Source organism: Onychostruthus taczanowskii, unplaced genomic scaffold (genome assembly GCF_017590055.1).
Source record: "Onychostruthus taczanowskii isolate IOZ18803 unplaced genomic scaffold, ASM1759005v1 scaffold14, whole genome shotgun sequence".
Taxonomy (NCBI): Eukaryota; Metazoa; Chordata; class Aves; order Passeriformes; family Passeridae; genus Onychostruthus; species Onychostruthus taczanowskii.
In genome coordinates this window covers 4,531,050-4,558,068 of record NW_024498573.1, presented here as the reverse complement: position 1 = coordinate 4,558,068, position 27,019 = coordinate 4,531,050, and the positions used below count along the sequence as shown (strand labels likewise).

Here is a 27,019-nt window from a genome sequence, read left to right as displayed (position 1 = left end):
AATGCACCAGAGCAGGCTGGAAGAAGGAAACCAGCCCCTTGCTGTCCTGCCCTCCGGGGGACGAGGCTCAAGCTCAGTACGTTTTTTCCATCAGAGCGTGGTCAATGGAACAATTGTACAACGTGTTGATCAGGAAAAGGATGTGGGAGCTTAAGTGGAAAACCTGATGCTATCATGCTAATGGCAGAGAGCAGCAGGAAGGATGGCAAACAGGATACTCACCACGCTCAGAGGAAAGAGCTCAAAGTGATGCTGGGGCTGCAGGGCTGGAGTCAGCCAGGGTCCGTTCTGTGAGCTGGAACAAGCTGGACCAGAAAGCAGAACGTTCCTGATCTTGTACTCCTCTGCTGGGAACAAGGGCTCCTTGCTGATTCTTTTGGGGAAAAGTTAGGCAACATCCCAAAGTTGGTGGAAAAAACAACTGGAGAAAAACTTTCTTATAGTTGCCTTGGAGGCTTGGAAATGAGAGCAGTGGGAAGCTGAACAAAGGGGTGGGGGATACTCTTGGCAGGACCTCTTTGCATGCAGAGTGTAAATGTAAGAGCAGGGAAATGGCTTTTAGTTGTATTCTTTTGGAAGAGTGTCTCACAGGGAAGGGATCCCATATGGAATAAAGAGCAGTTAGTGTATGTGGGACAGTGACTGACTGTGTGTCAGGAAAGGGTGTTTGGGTGAGGGGCACCAGCTTGTTTGGTTCTGAAATTGCCTGGTTTTGTAGTGTTTTGAAAGCCAGGTGTTTAAAAAGTTAGTATCTCGACTGGGCAGAGTATGGGGATTTGTCACCCCAGGTGAGCTCTGGTCCCCTTCCTGTGTTGTGAGGGCTGGCAGGTGATGCTGCAGCGTTGAAGTGATACTGGTGGTGGAGTCAAGGTGCACTGAAACAGATTGTTGATGTAACTTTCCCTAAAATCAGCCCAGAGGTGTGAATTGGAATCAGCTCCAGACCCCTCCTGCTTGCCTTTGCAGCTGGATGTTTCAAAGTGTGTTCCTTGGTGTGTTGCTGATGCTGCAGTAACATTTGTGCGTAGCCTCATTTACAAATTATTTGCATCTGGGTTTGCCCACCCTCCTCATGTGCTGACAGTTTTATACTGATAAGATAGTGGCTATTAATTAGTTTATTTTAAAAGCAGCCACATGCTTGTCATTCCTTGTCGGGTCAAAATGCTCTGAAGTCACCCATTGCTCAGCTTGGTGTTTTAATTAAAAAGACCCTTAAAAGAGGGTGGTTCTGTCTCCCTCTATTGCAGTCATGGCAAGTGTTAGTGCAGCAGTGTGCATCACTGCTGAGAGCATCCTCCCCCCTGGCCTCACATCTATTAGCAAGAGTAAACTAATGAGCAAAGAGCTGGTGGTGCTCACAATATCCAGTGCGAGGGCTTCCCAAAGCTGCTGTAGGCTGACATGGAGAGAGTACAAAAGGCTGCAGCCCCTGACCTCAATAAAGGCTTCAAAAGAAACTCCTGAAAAGTTTTTGCTGCCCAAAAAGGAAATCCTTCTGGTAATGTAGCACTTTAATAGCCAAAATTACACCAAGGCTTCTGCTGACTGGGTGAAACAGAGTCTTTGTTTCACATGTGAATGCTGTTCTGTAAAGCCTTTTTTTGCTCCATTTATAAAAAAAAAAAAAAGAGACTTGAGGCTTACAAGATGAAGGTACAGCTTACTCAGGCAGCCACCTGCAGTGACCCAGCTGGGCAGGGTGTGAGGGCAGGAGTGGGGACCAAGAGCCACGCAGGCACCAGTCCCTGTCATGGGCGGGGATGCTGAAATCCCAGCTCCCAAAAAGAGACAGGACAAGGGGGGAATTGCTCCACGCTGAAAGAGAGGAAGTTGAGGCTAGATATTAGAGAGAAATTCTTGGCTGTGAGGGTGTTGAAGCCTTGGCACAGGTTGCCCAGAGAAATTGTGGCTGCCCCATCCCTGGAAGGTTTCAAGGCCAGGCTGGTTGGGACTCGGAAGAATCTGGTCTAGTGGAAAGCTGGTTGGGTGGCAGCAGGGCTGGAATTAGATTATATTTATGGTCCCTTCCAACCCAAACCATTCTGAATTCTGTGATTCTATTAAGACCCTGCCTCACAGAAAATGGTGGGGAAATCAGCAACTGCTGAAGCACCCGCATTTGCTGCGAGTCTGGCCCTGGGACAGGAGCAGAGACTCCGTTCCGGGGAGCCGGGGCAGGAGGTGACAGAGCGATCCGACGCGCAGGGCTGCTCCGGGGAGAGGCTGCGGACCGGGCACCGCGGCTGCGCCGGGGCTCCGGCCGCTCCCCTCCCCGCAGCTCTCGCCGCTCCGGCGCGGGGCTGCCGCTGCCGGGCTGTGCTCCGTCGCACACCAGGTCGTCCCCTTTGCCCCAGCAGCGTTTGCCTCTGTCAGGCTGCGGGTGCTGAAGGCAGAGACCTGCGCTCTGCCTGTGCGCTGGACCGTGCTCGGCTGGCCGTCATTCCCGAGGCCGGGAGCCGCGGCTGCGGAGATGCTGAATGCTGGGGAGAGGGGAGACCGGGGCAGCTCATCGGGCCAGTGCAGTTTGTGTCTAATTAAGTTGAAAACTGTCATCCTGTCTCTCGTCCTGCCTGCAGCCAGCCCGAGGCCTCGGCCAGGGGCCGTGGGCAGGTGACCCTCATCGCCATGGCCGCGCCATGGTGCAGGGCAGGAAGCTCCCATCGTTTTTCCAACTCTTTTTTGTTTGCATATATTTGAGATTTCCTATGAACTGCAAGCTCCAGCACAGAGAATGGAAGGTGATGAGCACTTGGTGTGGTTCTCCCACATCCCAAAGGCAATGTCCATGGGACAAAGCTCAGGTATGACTGCTGGCAGTAACCAACTCCCTTTGTCTGCCCAAAGGGAGTGCCATTTTCCTGGGAAGGGAAGTGGCTCTATGACAGTTGTGTGTGTATAAGAGAAAGATGGAAAACTGCCCAGCACCAGGTAGGGAAATTTATGCACACTGGACTGAGCTGGAAAACCACTTGGAGGCCAGTTCAGGAAGCTCAAGGTGGGAGCAGACACTTCCTCATCTCCCTTACGCACCTTGGGGGGACTTGGGAGGATGTGTTCTCCTGTCTGGAAGGTGGGCAAGGGGCAAAGGCAGGTGGAGAGAAAAGTGAAAGAACCAAATCTCCTGGCTTTTAGGAATTTAACCCTTAGTGCTCTCCAATCCTGGATTTTGTTTGCAAATCAAAAATGGGAAAAGATTTTGGTAACCTTATAGTATCACCAACAGTTTGTTAAAAGACTAATTGCCAAGTAGCTTATGCATGTGGGACCATTAGTAATTCTGTAGCTATGCAAATTAAAACAGTGATGTATGATTTATAGCTTTAATAATGTTCTGAAGGCTCTTAAATTTTAATCACTTGCAACATCCTTTTTAATATTCAATTACTTTATTAACTAATTAGGTCACTTGCTGAAAAAGCACATAAGGCTGGTGCTATTTTAATATCAGCTGAACATCACAAAATACCTTTGAAATGGTGTAAATGGTTTATTTATTTTAAATAGATCATTAAGGTGCTGTAATTAATAAATCAATTACAGAAAAAAAAGGAGAAGAAACTGATAGATGCCAAATCACAATGGTAGTAGCTTCTCTGCTTACTTTATAAATGTTCACAGAGATGCTGAACTTGGTGAACATGGCCACTGAAGCACCTTCCTGGATAATTCGTATTCAGCTGAAGGGATAAAGTTTGAGATATGCTTGGTTCATTATAGATGCTTTTTGTATGGATTTAGCTTTCTGATTGATAAAAGCTCCACAAATGACCTTGAAAAGTGAAAGCACTTAAAAGGACAGCCCTCCTTTGCCTCGTGCTCTTTTGTCTGCCTCACGAAAGATAAACCCGTGGCAATGTGAGAGCGCGGCCGATGCTGGGCTGGAGGGAGAGCTCCGGGAGGGCAGTGGGTGCCTCTCGCTGGCCAGCCTGCTCCCCTCACCGTGCACAGCCCTCGCTGCTGCCCGGCGGCTGCGGCAGCGCAGCAGCGAAGCGAGAGAGAAAATTCCAGCGCGGCTTTACACCTCCCCTTTACACCTTGAAAACTTCAAGGCTCAGAAGTTAAACTTGTCACCAGGGTGGCTGCGGCTCTGAAAGAGACTTTGAGTAATCCACTGTCTTAAAACTAAGGGTAAGACAAACACTGTTCTAGGAATTAAGTCAATCTTATTAACAGATTTTCGTTTAAATTATATTGATGTGATGATACAGAGTGCAAATTTTCTCTCTTGAGAAGCTGCTAGTAAGATCTGCAGTAATTACAGAGCACTCATCTTCCCATTTTAACTTCTCTTGCTTCTATTTTCTTGCAACAAAAACCCGTAAATCTGGGGGCAAAAAACTTTTTGTTACAATTTCTGCTAAACTGAAGACTGCTCTTTATGATTGAGCTGCACAGAAAACTACTCCAAATCTCAATTTATAGTTTCCTGGGAACTGAAACATACATGGTGTGAGTCTGGCTCTAAAGCAGAGTCCAGGGGAGGTACCAGACTGTTACTCCAGGTCCCCAAAACCAAAAAGAAATGCTGCCCCCATCCCAGGGGTGCCTGCAGCATAGCTGTACCGCAGCTGACAGTGCCCTGTTCCAGTAGTGGGGCTTGAGCTGAAATAATGGCCTTTCTCTTAGGAAAATGCCACCTAGGTACCATTCCTGAACTGCTGTGAGAGGTCACTGCCTGGAATGACCATCCCTGGAAAGGAAGGACACACACTGCACTAACACAGGCTGTGCAGAAAGGATAGAGAGCTAAAATAAATCCAGTTCACATTTTATGGGAGCTGCCCCAGGAAACAAAGGCGCAGAACAACGGTAAGGTACCAAATGCTGGTACAGCTTGGGACAACATATGAGCTTCCCACCTTGGAACGAACACAGATACAGCTCTAGAGGGGTCAGAGATACCCGTACAGTCACATGAAGTCACTGTCACTATTTTGAGGGGATTTATTTCACCCTACAACGCTCCTGTTGTACAACACGGCTCAGGGGCTGTTCTGAACCTCTTTACAACGCCCCAGGTCTCAGTCAAATGGGTGCATTTTTATCACATTCCTGTAGCTTCTCCCCAGCCGTTTATTCACGTGAGCGATTCCTGCGTCGCTCCAATCGTGTGGGAAACCCCGCATCCTCCTGTGTCAGACCCAAAAGGACACAACTGCTGCATGGCAAACAAAAGGGCTCCAGTGCCTCACACCCACCCGGTACCGGGAGAAATGTGCAGGCACAGGCGGCAGCAGAGCTCGGCGGGCCCAGCCCCGGCCCTGCCCCGGCGCTGGAGCCGCTTTCAGCCTTCTCCGCCGCCGTTAACCTCCCCGGCTCCATTCAATGTGACAGTGACACTTCACAGCACATTGCATCCAATCTCATTTGAAGCTGACAAAGATTGTTTCTGTTTTATATCTATTGGTTTATTAATGGCCTACAGCCTCTTAAGCAGATGCATATTCATTAGATAGCCAGCTGTTAGGAGGTTCCCAGATGTCGAAAGTAGCTCTGTCTTGGTACACATTCTTTTTTTTCCCCTTCTCATGAAACAAAGTAATTGTAGCTCGATTAAAGAACCAGTTAATTACTGAGCCAGTACCTTATGGCACGATTTAAAAAAAAAAAAAAAACCTGGAAATTTGTGAGGAGTAAAGACATTTTTAAAAATGAAGATGAACTGAGCCTTTGCTCAGCTGTGTGGTACACAAGCAGGATTTATGTAGAAATAGAGAGGCTGGATTACTCCATGTAAAGAACCCCCAGCTGCAGAATCCAGGGATACACTGAGTTTTGCAAAGGCACCTTTCTTAATTTTCCCCATTCTGCAGATTTTTCTCTTACCTCTTATTATTCCTTAAGTGAATAGTGGATGCAGAAACACATAAGAAATGAAAATGAGACACATCTCAGTTTTTAAAGATCATTTTACATGGAGAAGAAAAATTCCACAGCACCCCAGCTAGATAAAACTGTGACCAGATCATTGAACAAGCTGTAGAGATTGACCTACAAATTCCAGGGACCATCCTTCTGAGTCTCACAACATTAATCCAGCTCACCGAGTTGTCTTTGCAACTCCTTTGCTCAGAGCTCTAAAAGCAGCTCCCAGAAGCAGGGCTATCACCACCACCCCTCAGGAAGCCCTTTGCCCATGGAAATGTTTAAAACATTAAAGTCAGCTCCAAGTCCATGGGATCTGGGTGAAAAAGGTTGCTGGGGTTTGTGGTTCTGGCTAACTGCACACAGCAACAGCCCCACTCCGTTCCAGGAATGAGCTGCACTTCCATCACCTGGAGAAGAAGAAGCAATTTAAACCCTGTAACAACTGAAAACCCGAAACAATTCTAAATTTTAGTCAGTGACACCTTGGAATAAAACTTCTGAGGAAGGAAATAAATTAAAACCAGAAGTGCCCTCAGCATTGAAAGCCTTAATCAGAAGCCAGCGATGGCAGTATAAAATGTCATCTGCTCTGAGTGTGTTTACAGTCGAGCACAGAGGAACATGGAGGCAATTTTGTAGAGTGACTCCTGGAGCAAAGGCCTCTGAGAATAAAAGTGTCTTTAGATATTTGTTATCCTGTTATAGCTGGTATCACCTTGAGTATACAATGCCTGCCTGCATTATGTAAACACTTCATTGATAAATCCCTCCCCCACCTCCCCTCAGCTGTGTCAGACTGTTCTTAGCTGACAGATAGAGCTGAAACAGATGCTGCTATAAATACCCTTGTTTGGCTGTTTTGAATATAATTTCTTTTGTAGAACATGGTGGATGCTCTAGTTATCATTGAACTTGCACCTGTGCTGGAATTTATTACTCCTTTGTACACATCAAGATGCATTTTTTTTAATGATTCTATAAAAAACCCAAACACAGGGTTGGGTTCTGCTGCCCTTTTCTTCCCTTCTGAAGCAGAGACAAACTTTACTAAGGATTGCACTCATTTTAATTGAACTCTTTTAAAGTTTAGAAGCTACAGAATCCAGAGGTGATAAAATTTTAACTCTCAGGACCAAACACACAGGTAATTTACAGAACAATGAAATTCTCTATATTGAATTCTATGTTTCTGTATACAGATATACAACACCCAGCCAGTCAAACTCTTCTGGAAAAATCACAGGTACAGCTGGACCTGGCTTCAAAAATGAAGAGAGGAGCTGTGCTAACACATCAGCACGATTTTGAATTCTGTAATGCAGCAGTTGATAACTGGTAGATCTGTCCCCATTCACACAGTAGCTCATTTGTATTTTCACCCAGAAAGGTAATTTCTAGCCTAGTGATATTATTTTGTTCATACCTCAACTATCGGAGATGGAAACATTTTATGGTATTTATCTTAAGCAAGTTCAATATTGTTTTAAGCAAATATCCATTTTATATTCAATCTTTAAATAAAGATGTAAACCACATTCTGCTAAGCACTGCTACCTGTGATGCACATGCTTGAGCTGGGGAGAAAACTTGCAGGCTCTCATCACTGCAGAAGAGATGCACAGGGATGCACCTGGCCCACGTTCTCAAGGAATCTTTCCAGGGTTTCTTTTCTGATGTTTTGGTTTGAAGGACTTGGTTCTCACCCACCTGCAGAGGACCTGGCTGGCTGACAAAGCTGCTTCTCACACTCCACACACTCCCTGCTTCGTAAGGAGGATATTGACCCATGGGAGGAACAGAGATCAGGTCACCCCTGGGCCAGGGCACCCTTGACTGAGGTGTAATTGGCACAACCACAAAGGCCCACCCAAAGGGACCACGCTTTCCACTGGAGTTACTCCAGCCCCTGACAAATCTGCTTCGTTATCACCAGTGTTAATTAGAAACAAAACCAAGGGTTCCTCTGCAGAGATGTGACCAACCTGAACAGGGTCATGGTCCTTCAGCTCAGAGCTGACTATTTCACTGGCCAAGCCCACCTCAGCAGGACAGCATGAGGAACAGACTCATCCTATTCATCCCCGAACCTTCCAAGGAGGATTGAGAAGCACTGCACCCTCCAGCAGGACAGGATAACACTGACTCCAGGCTTAGCTCTCCCCAGTCCCATCTCCCAGCCCTGGAAGGAGTTTCCTTCCCACCACAATTCTGCAGACATTGAACCAGTCTGAGCCTTCCCATCTGTTCCAACGAGAGGGTTTGAAGATGATTATTCCAAATAAGTGTAAAGGTTCCAGAACAGGAACCAGAGCCATCTCTCCTACTCAGCCGTTGAAGGCTGCCTTGATTACTTTGATGTAACAACACTTGAAAGCTCCTATTCTTTGAAACTAATTTAAACACATTGAATTGTTGAAAGATTAAAAACCGCAGTCAGCTAATTACACTCACTCTCATCTCTTATTCAGCAAATGAATCACTTTTCATTACCACTTAGCTGAAGTACATGAATTTCTGCCTAATTAGAAATGTTGTAGATGGAGCATTAGCAAGGCTGGAGCGGGTCAGGATATCTTGCCTGCTTCATTTTTAATTCCTAACGGTAGAGCCAGATAGGAAAGGCTTCAGATAAGAAGTCATTAAACAATTTTAAATTATTTATAAAAATTACTTTGCCCAAATTATAATTATTTTTTTTCCCCAAATGCTCTCATAAACGTCAAATGGAATGAAAGGAAAAGCAGCCCAACATTGATTTTAATGAACATTTTAATGTTATGTATAACAGAACATTATGAATACAATGGAAACAAAGTTTTATCAATTTAATAATAAAAAAGAAATTCAACATAAGAAAAGGGAGGCAATAAATTTCATACCTATAGTATAGTGCTTATTCTTAACAATATTCCCAGCTTGTGAATATAACAATGTCTTTGTGTTCCAGATTCTAAAATCTTGATTCATGTGAACTTAAATGCAGAATTACAGAAGGAAAAACAAAACTCCCCAAAACCTTAATTCATTCTTTTGCTTTCAGTAAATCAGTAAAATCTTTGACTGCTACAGGTCTCCTTTATTAATATATATATTTTTTTACTCCTCTATTGGATTCCACAGCTGCTAATGCCATATTTACACAAAAGAATCACCAAGTGTTGTACAAAAGTCAGGATCCAATGCCATTGGATTAAGTCAGGTTCTAGATTTACATCACTGAAGTGTGATTCACCTGCTGCTGATGCCCTAAACCAGTGGCTCCTTAGGGACATGGGTGCTACAAAGGATGCCAAGTGCCACTGGAAAAGAACTCCAAGAAAGTGCATTTTCTGGAGTTTCTGAAAGGAAACCTTCCAGCAGTCTTGGATAAAGCTTCTCCCAGACTTGCACGGGATATCAGTTGTAACATTAGAAGCACGTTAAGACCCCAAAAATCTGTTGATCACCAAATTGCTGAGAGAGGATCTTTACAATAAAAATTGGGGTAATACAGCAGTGTGGCTGGAACATTAGCAAAAGTATATATACATTCCAGGTCCCTTTGAATTAGCCATAGTCACATATGTAAGCCATTTTTGGACAAAAATATATATTCTTATAAAAAACTGATCATAGTACTTGAGTGACTTCACAATTGTGGACTCAGTGGTAGTAAAAGGAATGATCCAATTATGACAAAGCGATCAGGGAGAGGGGGAAAAGAAAGTCAAAGCTCTTCAAGAAAAAGAAAAGTATAAAATTAGATTCAAACATTTTTACCCAGTCCCCGATCCAGTCTTCCATCAAGTCTCAAAGTTAAAATTGGTTCTTCTACGTAGGAAAGGTTTTTTTGATGGTCTTAATACAAATTATTTTGCAAAATCATCCAACACATTCCTTAGAAGAATCTCTGACCTCTCCAGAATTTGAACACTAGTTATTTCAACACTTAGAAAATAGCTTTTGGTTCTTTATGTAGACACTTTAACTGATAAAGAAAAAAAAAAAATTGATCAGTGTTTCCCATCCCTTCCCCAGCTATATTTGTGCAGCTAAAAATCCTTCATTCAGTCTGCCCATTTATTTTATTTTAATCTCATTTTATTTATTTATTTTACAATCTTTATTTGCTAAAATTGGCAAAATTTGCAAAGGCATCTTGCTTGGGTTGTACAGTCCCAGGAGTCAGAGAGGTCATAGCCATGTTGGGTACCCCCATTCCTATTGAGCCCATTCCTGTGGCCGGCACTCCCACGTTGATGCCCATCATTCCCTGGTTCATCATGGGCGCGGGGCTCATGGAGGCCATGCCCATCGTCCCCGACATCACCCCGGGCACTGCCAGCCCCATGGGCCCCCCCAGCAGCGCGCTGCTCTGCGGTCGCACTGGCATCATGTTGGGCTGGGGGCTGAGGTTCACAGCTGCAAAGTTCTGGGTTATGACATTCATCGGTTGTTGCATATCTGCAGCGAAGAGAAAGAGCACAAAAATCACTGAGTGCAACCTGCTCATACTGAAGGAGCTCGTGTGGTCACTGCTGTGAACATGGACACCATGGCCAGGCCTGCAGCTGTTTCCCGATTTGGACATCAGGAGGAATTTCTTTACAGGAACAGTGGTCAGGCACTGGAAGGGGCTGCCCAGGGATGTGTGGAGTCCCTATCCCTGGAGGTGTCCAAGGAAGGACTGGACGTGGCACTCAGGGCTCAGGGTTGGGTGACAAAGTGGGGATGGGTCACAGCGACCCCTGAGGTCTCTTCTAACCTTAATGATTCTATGATTCTGTTGCACTCATTTCCCTGTTTTCTGCATGAAGACTCAGAGAACTTCTATAGAAGCTATGAATATCATTTTATACCAATAAATATTCAAGAGAAGTTCTAAAGATTAGGAAGCCCAAAGTCAAGAAACAGTCAAGCAGAACCCACACAGACACAGCCTCCTGACACACCAATCTCCATTTAGAGAACACTTGTGTCACAATGTCACAGTGGTTTATGAAACAGGTGTGACTGAAGGAAGGAAAACAGTAATGGACAGAAGATTTGGATCTCAGGGACAGCCTATGGAACACAGACAGTGCTCAGTGCGCATAACAGTGCAATGATCACTTACTCTGTTGCTGCATCATGGTATTAAGCGATGGCTGTTGGGGTTTGGAAGGCTGCATCCCAGGTACTAAATTGTCCAAACTGATATTTACACTGGGATCTGACCAAGTGGAGGGTAGAGTTTTGCTTGCATTTTTCTGGACCATCTCTGTCCTTGCATTATAAAGTGAGTTAGGCTTCGGCATCATTGGGTTCACGCTTTGCAGAGGCTAAAAAAGAAAAGTTTGTTGGGATTCACTTGAAACAATTTATTGGTAGGAAATAGGACTGAACAACAAGTATTTAGTTCTCCACAGAATATAACAGAACCCACAAAACCATGAACTTTAGCTCTTCCAAAGCAGGGCTGCCACGTGCTGTTCCACAGTTAGATTAGAGGAGTATTTGTAAGCAGAGGTCAAGTCCCACATCAATGTGGAGTGACAGTGACCAGCAGCAGCCAAGTTTTGAACTCAGACGTTTTTCCTCCTAATACCAAGTTGATCCATTACAGTTGCCAAACCGCTCTCCACAGCAGCAGGCACTTCTGTCTTTTGGAGAACAGACCAGTCCTCACCTCCACCTACTGGAGGCTGGAAACCTGTAACATTCTGTGGAGAACGGCCTTACACTACCAAACTGAACTGCTCCAAAAAAGCAGCTACACTTCCTGCAGGGATGAAGCCCATCTTCAAGAAGAGAAGAGACTTTTCTGTGTAGGAAGCAATTGAAACATTTTTGACAAAATGCTGATCCCATCAGAGTGACCAGGTCTAATACATTCCAGGAGAGGAATGGATTCATTTTCAAAGCTGTGATTAAGGAGAAGGTCATTAGCAAACTAGCAATAGCAGCATACCTGTGACCTGGACATGGGTAAACTGACACCCATGGAACTGGAACTCATCATGGAGAAATTCATGCTTTGTGAGGAGGTCATGGTTGTCTGAGAGGGTCCCATCAAATCAAACAGATCCATAGAATTGGAAGCAGCTGAAGGCTGGCCCGGAGCTGGCTGTGAGCCACTGAAGAGCTCTAGAGCTGGCTGCTGTGCTGTGCTGCTGAAGAGCTCTCCAGAAGAAGCACTGGCACAAGGAGAAGCTTGGTTGAAGGCACTCCAGTCACCAAAGTCTCCATTTCCGCTTGTTGCTGTACCTGAAGAAAAGACAACAGTGTGGGAGGAAGGAAGACAGAGAAGAAAGACAAGACTTAGAGAAAGGCACTGAGCAAATGCCATATTCCATGAACTGAAACAAATGAGAGCTGATCTGTGTCCGTCCAGATTAACATCTGCAGGTAGAACCTCCATCTGGACATCACTCCCTCTCATGAATATTCCAACAATTTTAACAAGGTACGAAAGGAAACATGAAACACCCGTACACAGAAAGTAGAGGATGTTTGATAAGATGTCACCTGTGGATGCCAGGCAAGCAGGGACAGGTTTGTTTCAGTTGAAGTACAACTGGAAGATAACTTGGGGTAGACTGGAGACTACAGTCAGAACAACACTGAGAACTTGGATAATATTTATCAACCTCTTATCTTGGCATTCTGGTATTTGCAGAGAGAGCAGTTGTCAGGAACAAGCTACTGGATAAAGCAAATTCCATCATAATAAAGACAACTACATCCAAATGTGGTTGTATACAACTGTAACTTTTTGTATAAAACCACACTGAGGGGAATAAAACACAGAACTTTGAGAGCAGGTTGTCAGGAAAAGCTTATTTGAGGTGATAAGGAATAAGCACTTCCATGAAGTGCTCAAATAAAACACATTCGTTTTTTAAAATTTGATTCCTGAACTAAATGCCTTGATTTGAAGCAGAAATTCAGTCTTGAATCAATCATTTCTCTCAGCAGCAGCTTTACTGAACTCTTGTAGTTCATCACTTAAACACTATTCCATTTCAACAGTTGGGGTTTTTGGAGACAAGTGTTTAAATCAGAACACAGAAGTCAGAGCTCTCTCTGTATTTCTCTGTGAAGGCAGAGCCAACAGCACGAGCTGTTTGCAGACACCTGCAAGGGCACCTCTTCAGCATCACAGATGTTGTGACACAAACCAGTGAACTGAGAGCGTGTCAGACCCTGGAGTCAAACAGGAGGAGATGTTCCCTCCCCCAAAACACATGTTCTCCTATTAACAGGGAAACTGTTGATTCACAACACTGATGGGGAAGAAAAGCTTAAAACAGCATTTGCAGAAGATGCTGAATACAAAGCAACACCATTTAAACAGCTCACAGGCTACACAGTGAATCACACTCTGAGCTTGGGCCACTGGCCAGCTCAGCTTTTTGCTTCTCCCACTGATTCACTTTTGGTACCTCAGCTACATCACAAACAACACTGCTGCCATAGGAAACGAGCTTTGAATGCTGGTGAACATTTAAATCATCTCTTGGATTCCTTAGCTGACTGAACAAAGACTCAAACATGTAGAGCTGGGGCAGATGAAACCAGTGCCAGTTTCTATTTCCTGCCCTATGCAATGGCTGCTTCCATAATGTATTCTACCCACTCATGGGTAACTGCAGCAGACTTTAACACTTTGTGTAAATATTTATCAACATACACCTTCAACCTTTAGTCATAATTCTTTACCAACACATTACAATTTAAAGAAAAGCAGAAGAGTAAATTTGTTCACAAAATCCAAGTATTGCCAACAACTCCAGTGCATGAAGTGGGCTAATATTCATTAGCTCAGGGCCTTACTAGAACATCTGCTTTGATCTTCCTCACAAAGAGGCACTATATTAGAATGTTTCAATTAGTATTACATATTAAAAATTAAAACCTACTTTAAATATTCCTGATAGATAAGTAAATGCTGAGTGTGCTCCTTCTGTGTTCAGACCTGTGCATTGAGCACCAATAATGGAAGAGGGGGTAAAAGGGAGGAGGTTTTGCCCCTTCAGTAGGACTTCAAAGATGATTAATCAAGAAGGAAAAGATTTCTAGAGGGGCTTACACTGTTCAGGAATGATTAATAATTTCACAGGACTCCTTGTCCCTTGCATAATGGTGATTGGAATAGATTAATCATGTTAATGCAGATAAAGGATTATATCAATTTAGACTGTATTAACACAGGAGTTATTTGCATAGTAGGCAGCTCTGTGTTTGCAAAACAACTTGGGTTTGACTGTGAAAGCTTGTAAAAAACCAGAGCAGTTCTTTCCTACCAAGTACACTGAAGGTTTATTAACTAACCCAGGCCCAGCAGAGCCTTCCAACACAGCAAAATAAAGGAGGAGATGGAAACATGCTGACTAAAGCTGGCTCCCAGGTAGATTGGCTGCTCAGCCTCTTTGCTGTTCTTTTCTCATTTTGTACCTGATCCTACACCCTGGCTGAGAACCTCTCATCACAAACATCACTCCTGCTCAAATTAACTTCACAAAGGACAGCCAGCCAGCTCTCCCCACTCCAGGGTTTTCTGCATCCCTTTGTAGATCCCACAAAGATTCCACCAAAGGAAAATGGATCACTTTAGGAGGTTTCCAAGCATATTTTACTGATTTCCAGTCCAATTTTAAGGGAAACCTTTTCAGATGGTGGCCATGTCTCCTGATAAGCTTGTCCTGTCTGCAGGTAAAATGTCTGCACATGCACTGAGCCAGGCTGCATCTTCCTTCCTCCCAGAGCACTTGTGGTCCAGTTACACACACACTTTACCCTGGAAAGGGAAGGGACTTTCAATAATGCCACATGGCATCTCTTGCCCTCCTTCCACCCTTCAGCAGCACTGCAATCCCTGAATCAATCCTACCTTGTGATGATGGGAAACTCGCTGAAGCAGCAGGTGAACTAAAATCAGCAAATCCTCCAAATGGGTCACTTGATCCACCTAGGAACAGAGGGAAGCCAAAAGCTGTTACAGGACTGTGCAAAGATCCATTGCAACGACTGCATGTGGGATTTATGAAGAAAAGGTGCTCTGCACTTGACATGATGCATTTATTGATTCTGCTCCCTAAGTCAGCTCTGCTTTCCTGTTCATCCCCACACTATGTTTATACAAGGCTGAGCAACAATAAACTGGATTATTTCCAGTAATAGTAGTTTTGTTTTCCATGGGAAGAACTAAAACACGCAAGTTTTACACCTCTAAAAATAAATTCAGAGATATTAAAAAGATTAACAAGTTTTTAACTGGGGAGTGATGCTACCAGCTTGGCACTTTGTAAAATTAAAAATTTGGAAGCATAATATAAACCAACCATTCCTATTGTATAAAAGTTAATTTATTATGTTTCCTTATGAAAAATTACATGTCACCTTTATTTAGTTTTTGTGTTACTTAAAGCATGAATGATTCTCCAATGATCTTGAATTAGGATTTCAGGGACAGAGCTTCCATGTGTGTTCATTTTTTTATAAGTTTGCTTCCTTTCTACAGCAAGAACATTAAGTTTTCCAACTAGACATTTGTATACAGCATATAAATTATTGACTTCTGAATACAGCACAGCAACAATTTTTCACTAAAAAAGATATGGCCAAGGTATAAAAGCAGAAGATTTAAGAACCATATTGTAAAGCTGATTTTAAAAATAAACTCAGAAAAGTTATAAAAATCACCTAGTTATGGTTGTTACTGCTTTTAAGCAGGGATTCCACTGACCAGAGGAAGGCAAGAAGTTGACCTTATTTGTTTGTCCTTAAAGATTTCACCTCCAAGCAGTCCCACCCTCGGAAGATGCTGCAGCAGTTCAATTACTGCTTTTAGTGTTCTGCGTACATTATATAGGTTACATCACAGCTGCTTAGCCTGCAGTGCTTAGGAGGCAGCCAGGTGGGACTGGAACATCTGTGCTGCACTCAAACACCACCAGGGACAGCTTCCAACATCTGGTGCCATTTCGGAATTGTCTTATCGCTGCAAGACATTCTGCCCCATCTGCTACTCTCAACTGGGTTAATTAAACCAGAACCATCTCCTTTTTAATAAATGGCCAGCAGTAATAAAAGGAACCATTCACTTCCTAATACATGTGTACTTGTATTTCTTTTTAATGTTATTTTACTGTAGACATTGCCAGGAAGGCGACTGTTCTTCCAAGGGGAAATGTCTTCTTGCTGAGCGCGTAGTGCAGGATATAAAACATGAGCAGAGAATGAAAGGATGGTCTCTGAATTTTCAGACACAGCACTACAGAAACTCTTTCAATACCTTTTCAAGAGGGAAACAACTTCACATGAAGTTAAGGAACTTCTTCAACACAAATTCTGAAGTGATCTAATAAACATCTTCTGTGTGTTTGTAGACGTTTTATTCTGACACCCGAGAATGAAAAAGGGACAGTGAAATAACAAACTAAAAACCTGAGCTGATCCTGTTTACCCTGTCACATTTTCAAGTGATTTTTCCCCCACATATGTGCCTACAGAGTTCAGAACAGGTTAATGGTTTGAGAGTGTATATGCTGAATGAGAAACACAGATGACACACTCCTGACCACTTGCTTGAAGGAAAAAATAAAAATCAATGCTCCCTGCTACACCCATTATCCTTGGGCTGCCTGACAGTGCCTAGGGATTAATTTAATTTTAAAAACAGAACTAGGTTCAAACCTAAAATAACCCTTTAACATCTTCAGTCAAGTTTAACTTCTCCTCCCCATCTCTTCCCTGTTTTCAAGTGAAACAGAGTTTCAGAGAGATGACAGAGATTAAGCTGGATGCAGCAATTCTCTAAAGAAAGGTTAAAGAACCTCAGCTCAGTAACACCAAAAAATCCTCCCAGCAGGTCTAACCATGGATTTTACATCTCTTTTATGGCAAACAAGCACCCCCATACAAACTGTGTTGCTCCAGGAAAGAGTAACACTGAGCCTGATCAACCCTTTCACATCTCTGCACCTGAAAATACACAGATAAGCAAACCCTAAGTTGCCTGAATTGACATCACTTCCCTGCCAGCTCCTTCACAGGACACATCAAAGGCTGCATGTGACCCTTTCCCTCTGCCTTGCCTGACACTGGGGATGCTCCCACAGCCTGTGCTGCAAGGAGCAGTGGTCATAACAAGTGACCTGCATGTGAAGGACAGTGCTAATCCTCTCAACATGAGCAAGCCTCAAAGATTCCCACACGAGATCTGTCACTACAAATGAACCCTTTCCATCTGCCTGCTCAGGTCAGCAGAGGTTATTTAGTAGGACAGCTGGTAATGTGCCTCTTCCCAGCACCATTTCTAAATGCTGCTTTAGGAAAAAGGAGAAAAAAAGATTAAAAAAAGAGAAAAAAGGCTGACTACAGCAATGAGCCATCTGATGAAAGATTTAAATACACTGTAATACAGAAGCTGCCATAGTTCTGTTTGAAATATGGGCAGGTTCATTTTGAGGTGGAAACATCTATTCTCAATGAGATCTTTTTATAAAAATAAAAACATACACACTGTATATAAAAAGGTTCCAAACCTTTCTGCCCTAAGAAGTAGGCAGAAAAAAATTCAGTATTGACTTGGGATAGTGGTTCTGATCCAGGATCTTAACTTTCATGGAAATGTGGTAACTCTGGTGTAAAAAATCCTCTGTACTCTTACTGATCCCATAGGAATGCTCTGAAATTTAACACACTCCTAAAAAGGATCTGCATTTTGGGAGCATAAGGTAAGTCCATGTGAAGATTAATAGATGTGCTACACATTTAGAGAGTGAAGGATGTGTTTTAAATGAGTAATTTAATTTATAGATAGCAATTTCTTTTTGATTCTAGAGTTTGGATCAACCAAGTGCCAAGAGAAAATAAGACAAAGAAACAAATTTGCCATATACCTCAGATGAAAGCTTCCATGAAGATTATCCATCTCCACCTGCCCAGCCTCTGAACTGCACTTTGAGAAATGCTTGAATATGAATGGATTGCACTTGCTTTTAGAGTTAATTATAAATAACTGCGTTACATACACAGTTTCTGACAGACTGATCTAGCAGTTAATCTTGGTGTTTCTAACATTTATTAGTCTCATGCAATAGCACACACAGTACCTTGCTACAGAGCGTTCTTTCTAGGCAGTTTTACATTTTTTTTCAAGTATTCATTTCTCAATTTATCTACTTTATTCCAGCAACAAATTTCTCCTCAGAACTGGAAGAGACCCCAAACCTACCTGTGGAAGCTGGCTGGCTGGCTCCATCAAACAACAGGTCCACCAGGTCGTTAGAGGACTTGCTGCCAGAGGGGACAGCAGCCTGAAGAAGAAAGGACACCAGATGTCAACTCATGATGTCGTTAATCAATCAAATGACATGAAGTTTTCTGGGGTTTTGAAGGATTTTGTTTGCTTTTGCTTTGAAGATTTGGCTTTAAAGTCAACAATTATGTGGCTAAATGTGAAATCAAATACTAAAGGTTCATAGTTTTTTATAACTGAAGAACTTGGTAAGTTTTCAGTAAGTGTGCAGTTTCATAGAATTTTTAGCACTTCATGCCAAAATTATTTTGCTGTCCTGAAGGGAGCAAAACATGCTAATGACTATATTTAAAAAATTCTACACTTTAAAACAATCATAACTAATTACAATTATACTGTTCCACAGACTGAGATAAACGAAACATTTTTGATAAAACAGCTCCCTTGAAGGCTGCATCACAAAACCTACCCTAAATCAGAAATTGTCTTAGATAGAAGGAAACAGCTTCCAAAATGATGTGCTGTCCTGCTGCCTCACCTTTGTTGTAGGCTGTGCAGGATGAGCAGCAGAGTTCTGCTCTGGACTTGCTTTATCTCCTGTGTAATGAGCTGCTGCTCCCAAGTCAATGGTTTTTGAAGGATTTGCTGAGCGTTTCTGTCTGATGGTGGTAATTTCTGTAGCTTGTGCAATATGAATGTGTTTTGTTGTCACAGTCTCCTCTTCATCTTTAAATTCAGCTTTGGGAGATTTGCCTCTTCTAGATTTTTCCTCATCACTGTCACTAGAAAAACAAAAGTGATAGCACAGCATTTGTGATGGACTTCTCAGTTCCTTGAGCGGACATCTGGCTTAAGCTACAGGAGTTTTGGTTACTGCAGTTTCTTGTAGCAACAGTTCATGATAAAAATGCTGCTTTTTCCTACATTTGAGAGAGGAACTGTTCCACCCTTACATAACACATCACACCACACAGCATTGCACCTGTTGTACAGGAGCAGTGGAGAAAAGCAGGTTATTTTGTTAAGCATGAACTGCAAGTCCACGACAGAGGATAATAGGAAATCAGTGTTTAAACCCAGTACATTGAGTCACCTTCTGACAGGAACTCCCCCACACATTATGTAACACTTCAGCAACAGAAAGTTAGGTTGGCAGGTGTGCTCAGTACTTACACCAAGAGACAGAAAGCAATGAACCACATTCTCTACTGTCTTTCGGGTTTGCACAACTCCATTTGTATTTCAGCTCATTTCCCTTTCCAGGGAAACAGGCTTTCATATTCTTTAAGATGTTTGTGGGAAGAGACTGCTTACAGAATTATGCAATGCAATGTTACCTTTATTAGAGCACACACAGTTGTTCTCAAAATGTAAAAGAATAAAAATATCATCCTTTTAGACAAAAACTTTTTAGTTGTTGTTGCACACTATTTGATTCATTTGTTACATTTTCTACTTTTAAGTCTTTCACAAAGAAGGTAATTGGCCCCCACCATCAGTCATGTTGCCTGTTACCATCAGGATTTGTACATAACAGTGAGAACTGCTGTAGAGAAAGCTTAAATACATTGGAATGTATTTTGAAATCATAATTCCCTTAGCAACAGAGTTGAAAGTGGAAGGGTTTTATGTTTTAATAATGCATTAGAATACTAAAACTGAAAAATTTAAGAAAGGCTGTCCCTTTGTCAGAGGGAATGTGACAGTAACTGCAATATACTCGGGGGGGAGCCTTTGTTCTCTGCTAACAATGGTGGCTTTTTGGGAACACACTGCATGTACCATTTCCTCTGTGCATGTTACCTGCTCACCACTGGGGATGGCTCAGTTCAGTAACATCACTCAACACAAATGCTCACTCCCTTCTGCAATTCTTTTACTGTTAAAAAGACAAATTTCACAGCTGCTGACCAACCAGCAGCCCCTGGCATTAGCTTGAGCCAGCCTGTCACAGAAAAGGGAGCTCAAATGGCATCATTTAAATTTATTTTTCCAAAGCACTTCAACCCTGGAGTGTGAGCCCAGCCCTGCTGCCCCACCTGTGTGTACAGAGGGGACCCCAGAGGACACCACAGCCACACCTCCACTTGTGACATCAGGATTTTAACAGGAGCCCCCAGAGCAGAGGGATCTGCACATTACCATGGTGTACACAGGGCATCCAGTGGAGGATGCTGCTGGAAACATCTAAGACCAGACAACAAAACTAAGGTTCAGTCTGTTCATGTATTGTATTTAAAACCAGCAATGCATTTCTTGTCCACACTACAGAGTCCAACAATGTTCTGTGGGCTGAGGAAACAAGTGACAAGCAAAGTGTGATTGATACAGAACTGCTATAGATCAGTCTCACTAATGGAAGAATGAAAAAAGTCAGTCTTTGGTGATATACAGCCCAAGTGACAAGCAAAGTGTGATTGATACAGAACTGCTACAGATCAATCTCACTAATGCAAGAATGAAAAAATCAGTCTTTGGTGATATACAGCAAAATAAATGACTAAAGGCTTTGAGGAAAGCCATTAAACATATATGCCAGAAAGGAGAATAAATATTACAAGATTCAATTTTCTATGACAACCTGTACTTCTTCCAAACTCTCTCAGGAGATTCACTTTTTATTTTTCTTTAATGGTCACATTAACAAAAAAAAGAAAAAAGAAAAAAAAAATTTACAGATTAATGCTCGCTCTAAGTGTGTTTACTGTGCTCAGTACAATTGCAGTGAGAATCTGAGAATTGCACAGAGAACTTAAAAATAAAATTACAGCAATGTACCAAATAATTAAAAAACTTCTGCAAAGAAAATATATAATTACAACTTTGATTTCTCAAAGTATGGACAGATGTTCTTTTCCTGAAGTTTCTTGTAGTGAGGTGCTTTTTTTAAACAACTTTTAAGAAAACAAAACCAGCTTACTGAGACTTTAAGTTCACCTAAATTACACCCCAATATAAAAGTCATTCTTTAGATACAAGTTGTCCTTGAACATGGCTGTTGCCTCCTGTCAGAGGAGTACTGGAAGCTTTGCTTCCTTTTTGTTCTGTTACCTGCATCAACCTTTCTCAGTACTGGAGAAACAAAGATTAACACAGTTTTAAGAATTCTTAGGAAAAAAAATGCAGTGTTTCAGAAGCACCTCTGTGAGTGTGCAGGTAATTCAGAAACAAGAATTTCAGTGTGCAGTGCTGGACTCAGGACAGCAGCTGGTTTATTCACCTAAGAACTAACAAGCACTAAGAAAGAAAACCAGAGGCTTTCCCACCCCATGGGGTATTGCCTGAGGTTTTCACTACTTGCACAGGGATATATTACTGGAAAAAAGAATCCATTTCCCCCATAACACTGTTAGAAATTTTCATCTAAATTAAAAAAAAAAAAAAAGGCAGTTGGCTTCTCTAAATCTCACTGTGTAAAGCAGTTCCACTGAAATCTACTGTACACTCATCATCTTGCATCATTTAGCTCTCTGGTAAAGTTCTTATTTCCTTCAAGCATTTTTTTCCATCTGTGCAAACCACTGGCTTTGCAAGTAAAGTCAGAAATCCACAAGTTTGGCCAAGTTCTTCTGGTGTGTAAAGACCAAGTTTTATTGGCCACAGGTAAGATGTGTAAGGCACATTTATTCTTTGTGCTTCAAGGCTTTTATTGGCTTTACAGTACTCAAGCAATAATGGTTTATAAAGTTATTAAGACTGAAACAATAGAACATAACAGCACGTTTGCCAGCTGAGTGAGTATCACCATTTAGTCACTTTTCCAAGTGAAATGGCAACTTAATTGTTATTATATAGCAGCAGGCTACAAATAAGGCAGTACATTTTTGGCACTTTTTTCTACAAAAAAATTGCTGAAGTGTGAAAACACAAATGCAGAGATTTCACGAGGCATTTACAAAAGAATGTTATTTTGAGCCTAAGTTATATGATAATTAAAATTTTATGCCACCTTCAGCTTTAATATTTAAATATAGTTTTTTGCTAATAGAGCATGCACTAAGGCATGTATTTACAGTATCCTTAAGGATAAATACAGACATTCCATAACCATCTGCTCAGTCTTCTTAGGTCCTCTGATGGCTTCTGTAGAAATGAATCTCTTCACTCAAACCCTGGGATAAACTCCCTTCCATGGTATTCGATCCCCATGCCAAGAGAAGAGAAAAAGAAATTCCAGGCTGGGATTTGAAGCAATGTCAGAGAAATGAAATGCTGAAATGCTGCAGCCTGAATTCCTTCTTATAGGAGAATAACCTGCAAGCACCAAACTGTCTTTGCTCATGTACGTCCCAAAAATTCCTCCTTTTATTCCCAGTCCCAAGTTTATCACTTTTATAAATTTTGAGACAAACAAAACCTGACATAGACCAAAAAACCAGGAGAAAAATCAAATAGAAGAGACACGGGTTACAAGAGCAAAGCAAAAATGTAAAATGTAATATTAGCCAGAGAAAAAGAGCAGCGTTACTTGGGGCAGAGATGTACAGTGGAGAAGTTATCAAAATACACTGCTTTTGCTGAAGATCAGACTTCAGAAAGGACTGTCTACACCACTGAAAAGTACAAGACTTCATCCAGCACAAGTAAGAGACAGTTTTTATTCAGAAATAAAACAAAGGAAGTAAGACAAAAAAAAATGTTTACTGTACATCCCCTATGTGAAACATGGCTGATGAGGCCTGCAGACATCATGGGACAAGTTGCTTTTGAAAGGTAAGTACAGAAATGCACACAGAAATGTACCATTGTTACATGTGAAATTGTTTACTTTTCTTCTGATCCCTTCTCTTTGTAGTCCATTGATATTAGGTCCTAAGAGGGAACCCTGATGTGTGCAAAGAACACCAGTTTTATGATTTATTAATGCCCCAGCAAGAGGACCACATGGGCTTTCACCCAGAAATGCTGCCATTATTATTATTTTTTGTTTCCGTGCAAAATTGCTTTAGTTTTCCATCACACAGATGTGTGCATGTGGATTTTTTTGTTCATATACATGTGTGACTATCTAAAGATATTCTTGTAAAAAATATTAAATCAAATCTCAGTGAAAATTTGATTTTTCAGTTGTTTCCCAAAAGGGAATTATTTCAATATACTTGAGCACTTTCTCTACAGCAATTTCAGATTCTGTTAAGTACAAACCTGATCTCCAGATAATTAAATTCAATGCACCTGTTGAAGTGTGACAGATGTTAAGTTCTTTCTGTAGCCAAAGCAGGGTAAACTTTATCCCTTACTGAAGGGATTTAATGACCAGATGTAAAATACAAGAATTTTCCTGAAAAGCTTCAACTGAAATTGCCTTTTTTTAAAAAAGAAATCACCTGCAGGCTGTTCTTCCTGAGATCAGCTCAGGGAAGCAGCACTGTGTCAAAGCAATTTCAGTTTTCTTCCCTGGCACTCCAGCATTCAGAGTGTGTGCAGCATTAAGTGGCAGCCTTCAGTACACTGGCACATGAGCACTGAATTGCTGAGACAAGGAAAAGCTTTGGATATTTCAGCCAAATTCCCTGCTTTGCCAGCAGCTGGGGCAGTAATGGAAGGCAGCCAAGAGCAGTTAACTACTGCCAGAGCCACACTGTTCCCCAAGGCCAGGGGGAGCTGCAGAAGCCCAGGAAGCAGGTACTGAACCCAAATATGCTTCCTCCTACAGAAAAAAGAATGGCAGAGGATTGTAGCTTATATCCAGCAATGTCAAGCTGCTTCCTAAGAGCAATCTCACAGATAAATTCAGGGTAAAACAACTCCAGTACCTGCACCTTTCTGGAGAGTCTTCTCTATCTTTCCTTCTGAACTTGCTGATGGTGTCATCGATGGTGCTGCCGATCTTGTCACTGAGCTCCCCTAACTTGTCACTGAAAGGAAAAGTTGACTTTTTATCCCATTCTTCATCCCATTTGGACTTGGGCTCAGGATCGTATCTTTCACCTGGTAAGACAAAGATAAGAACTATTAAAGGTACCAAAAAAACCCCCACGTTTTGAATCCTTTCTGGAATCCCTCTCAAGCCCCCCACCCTACACACCTGAGCTGCACAAGTTTACAGAGCGAACAAAACTCCCTCAGCTGAATCAACTCCATTACAGCAAGGCACAGCATGGAATGCCCATCATTAAGGGCAGGAATAAAGGCTCAAAGACTTTTGTTTATGGCAATGACACAAGCTCAATGCCCAGTACATCAGGATGCTGTTGGGCTCTGCTGGAGAAGCACCAGAGGCACGAGCAGCCCTGGCTGCTGATGCAGCTGATCTGGAAGGGCACATGGCACTTCTGGCACAGCCCCTTAGTGCAGGATATTCCATTCCTGGCTGAGCTGTGTGATCACTGGGGGTTTTATACAAAGACATGAACACACAAAAACACAGTCCCAGAATACTGAAAGAATGTGCATAATAACTTTTCATTTTCCACACTTAGCAATTAAAAAAAAAATTAAGAGAGATGAAAAAAGAAAAGGCAGTAAACTCACCTTTTCAGGGGCCACTGGATACCCTGAACATCTTTCCTGAACACTATTATCAAGAAATCAAAAACTTTTTCTTCCAATTTAGTATTCCAGACCTCTATACTGGTATTTTAGATTACAAACAGCTGACAGTTTTACTTGAAATTAGCACATTTGTTGTACAATCTCATTAAGGAAGTCTAAAACACTGAAGTCTTGTTTGTACACACAGAGTCAACTTGAGTTTAATTCAAATTAAAAAACCATTTTGACAAAGACTTGACTATCAGAAGCACTGCACACTTCATCTTGTATTGTGATCTTTTATCAGATCTGCTCAAAATATAGGTGTATAAAGCAAACCAAACCAGCTCAGTTTCTAGAAAACATTATATTCTATATTCTGAGCTATCTTACACATGAAATAAGCCATTTTTAGTGCATATTTTAAAAAATGTGAAACAATAGTGAATTTTTTTTTAACTTAGGCTGAGTAAAATTGAGTAGCAGAAAGGAAGGACAGTGAAATAATCCCTATGTCAAGTTACATACAAATGATATTGCAGCTCTTGTGATGTTCAAGGTGTATTCAATTAAGCCATTTTAACAAAAAGAAAATGATGATTCCAGCACTACAAGGTGCAAAATTTGAATTATACCTGTCTGATAACTTCATATCACATAGGGTGTGTATTCTTAGTAAAGACATAGGTGCAAATCTCCAATGACATTTGTTTAGATCCATAAAATTTTCCAGTAGAAAACCTGCTACAGATCCATGAAATACTCAAGTGAGATCATCATTGGAAAAGGAGACACTGCTCAGAAATGTACTGCTGTTAAATTTTGCAGGAGAATAAAATGGCCTTATTTCAGTTTATGTCAGGCTCTCAAGCATTTTAACACAGATTCCTTTAGAGGGGTTTTCCTGTGCAATAGTAATTTTAAAATTAAAACAGACACCAACTAGAAGCTCAGTACTTTCAGGACAAAATAAACTAATGAAAAATCTTAATACAAGCATTTTGTATTCAAATAACTAGAATCTTTTTGATTAGAAATCTCACCTGGGAAAGGGTTTGCTTTGTGCTGCTAGAAAGACTTTTTAAAAATCTTTACTTAACAAATAAAGGAATAATTCAAAACCCTTTACCACAAAAAGTAAATACAAGACAAAGAAATTAGACCTTTAAATTAAAAAACCTGAATGATACCTAAAGAGCACATGGAGAAATGATTCTACCCAGCCTACAAGGATAGATCACGACTCTGCACAGCGAAGTCAAAAGATAAGCTCAGTGAAAGAACAAAGGGACACGTACTCAAAGTACAAATACAGTGACTCATAAGTATTTCCTAAAAAGAGAATTATCACAATTCCAAGCAGGTAGTAAAAGCCTAAAGGAATGTAATAAAACAAGGAATATCCTGCTTTGGAAATTTTTAACTACTCTACATATGAGGAAAAGGGAGAATGGAGAAGCAACCTGTCAAAAACAGGATGGGAGGGATCAAATCTAAGTGGAAGACTCACAGAGAAGAAAAGTAAAAAAACCAGAAAGCATCAGACACAAACAGGTGAAATTTAAGCCCTGCACAGCTACTGCTGAGCTCCTACAGCAAAACCTTCTCTCAAAGAAATCACCAATTCTAGCAAATCAGAGCCTTGTGCCATGGGGACTTTGGTATTCATCCCTTACTAAAAGCAGCCAAGGATTTACTCAGGCCAAAGCAAACACAGACTGGCAGCTGGACCATGGATGGCATCTGGGATACATCAGATGGAAGCCCCAGTGAAAGCTCAGACCCCTGCTACACACTATTGCAGGGACTGGGAGCAAGGAGTAACGTGCTTGGTGCCTGTAAAGTCAACTCTTACAGACCCCAGGAAACTCACACAAAACCCACAGATGTATTTCAAGGCTCCAAAGAGTATTATTTGGGAAAGCAAAAGTGGATTGGCAATCCTTGCCAAGGCAGCCCAGTACTCACTGTATCTGAACCCTCCGACACTGTCTGAGGACACCCCAATGTATTTGTCTTTGTTCTTCTTGGCTTTCTTCCTCTCCTCCCGAAGCCGATCGTCGTCTTGAGCAAACTCAACCATTTCTTTCACCTTCTGGCGGATGTTTATCCCCTGGTCTTTGCCATTCTCATCTGTGCAGGTAATGCAGGACAGAGATGATGGATGGAAGATGGGAGGAAAAAAGGAAAATAGTAAGTAAGAGGCAGCAATAGCAAACACCAAATTGATAAAACAACTTGAATCATAAACACAACGGTCAAAGACTTCGTGACTACTGCATGAGGTCCACTGCATCTCTTTAAAAGGGACTAATTAACATAAAATTTAGATAAATGAGTTTGCGCTGAATGGTGTACTTAAATATTGGAGAGATTAATAAACACTGAGACAGAACTAGTATTCTCCACTTGAACAATTTTAACCCCTCAGAACATCACCCTTTTTCCTCA

At 41.9% G+C, this 27,019-nt stretch overlaps 1 protein-coding gene across 1 annotated transcript in view; it reads right to left on the bottom strand.

Moving 5' to 3' along the window:
• Positions 1–8,622: 8,622 nt before the first annotated feature.
• The window catches only part of CLINT1 (clathrin interactor 1), a 46,391-nt gene continuing 27,994 nt past the window's right edge, over positions 8,623–27,019 (bottom strand). Inside the window, exons 5-12 of the mRNA XM_041397729.1 lie at positions 26,537–26,701; positions 23,851–24,025; positions 18,633–18,876; positions 18,071–18,152; positions 14,723–14,800; positions 11,801–12,096; positions 10,967–11,171; positions 8,623–10,314 (exon numbers count right to left, since the gene is read on the bottom strand). Of these exons, the coding sequence (XP_041253663.1) occupies positions 9,974–10,314; positions 10,967–11,171; positions 11,801–12,096; positions 14,723–14,800; positions 18,071–18,152; positions 18,633–18,876; positions 23,851–24,025; positions 26,537–26,701 (1,586 nt within the window). The 3' untranslated portion in view covers positions 8,623–9,973. The remainder of the gene's footprint in view (positions 10,315–10,966; positions 11,172–11,800; positions 12,097–14,722; positions 14,801–18,070; positions 18,153–18,632; positions 18,877–23,850; positions 24,026–26,536; positions 26,702–27,019) is intronic.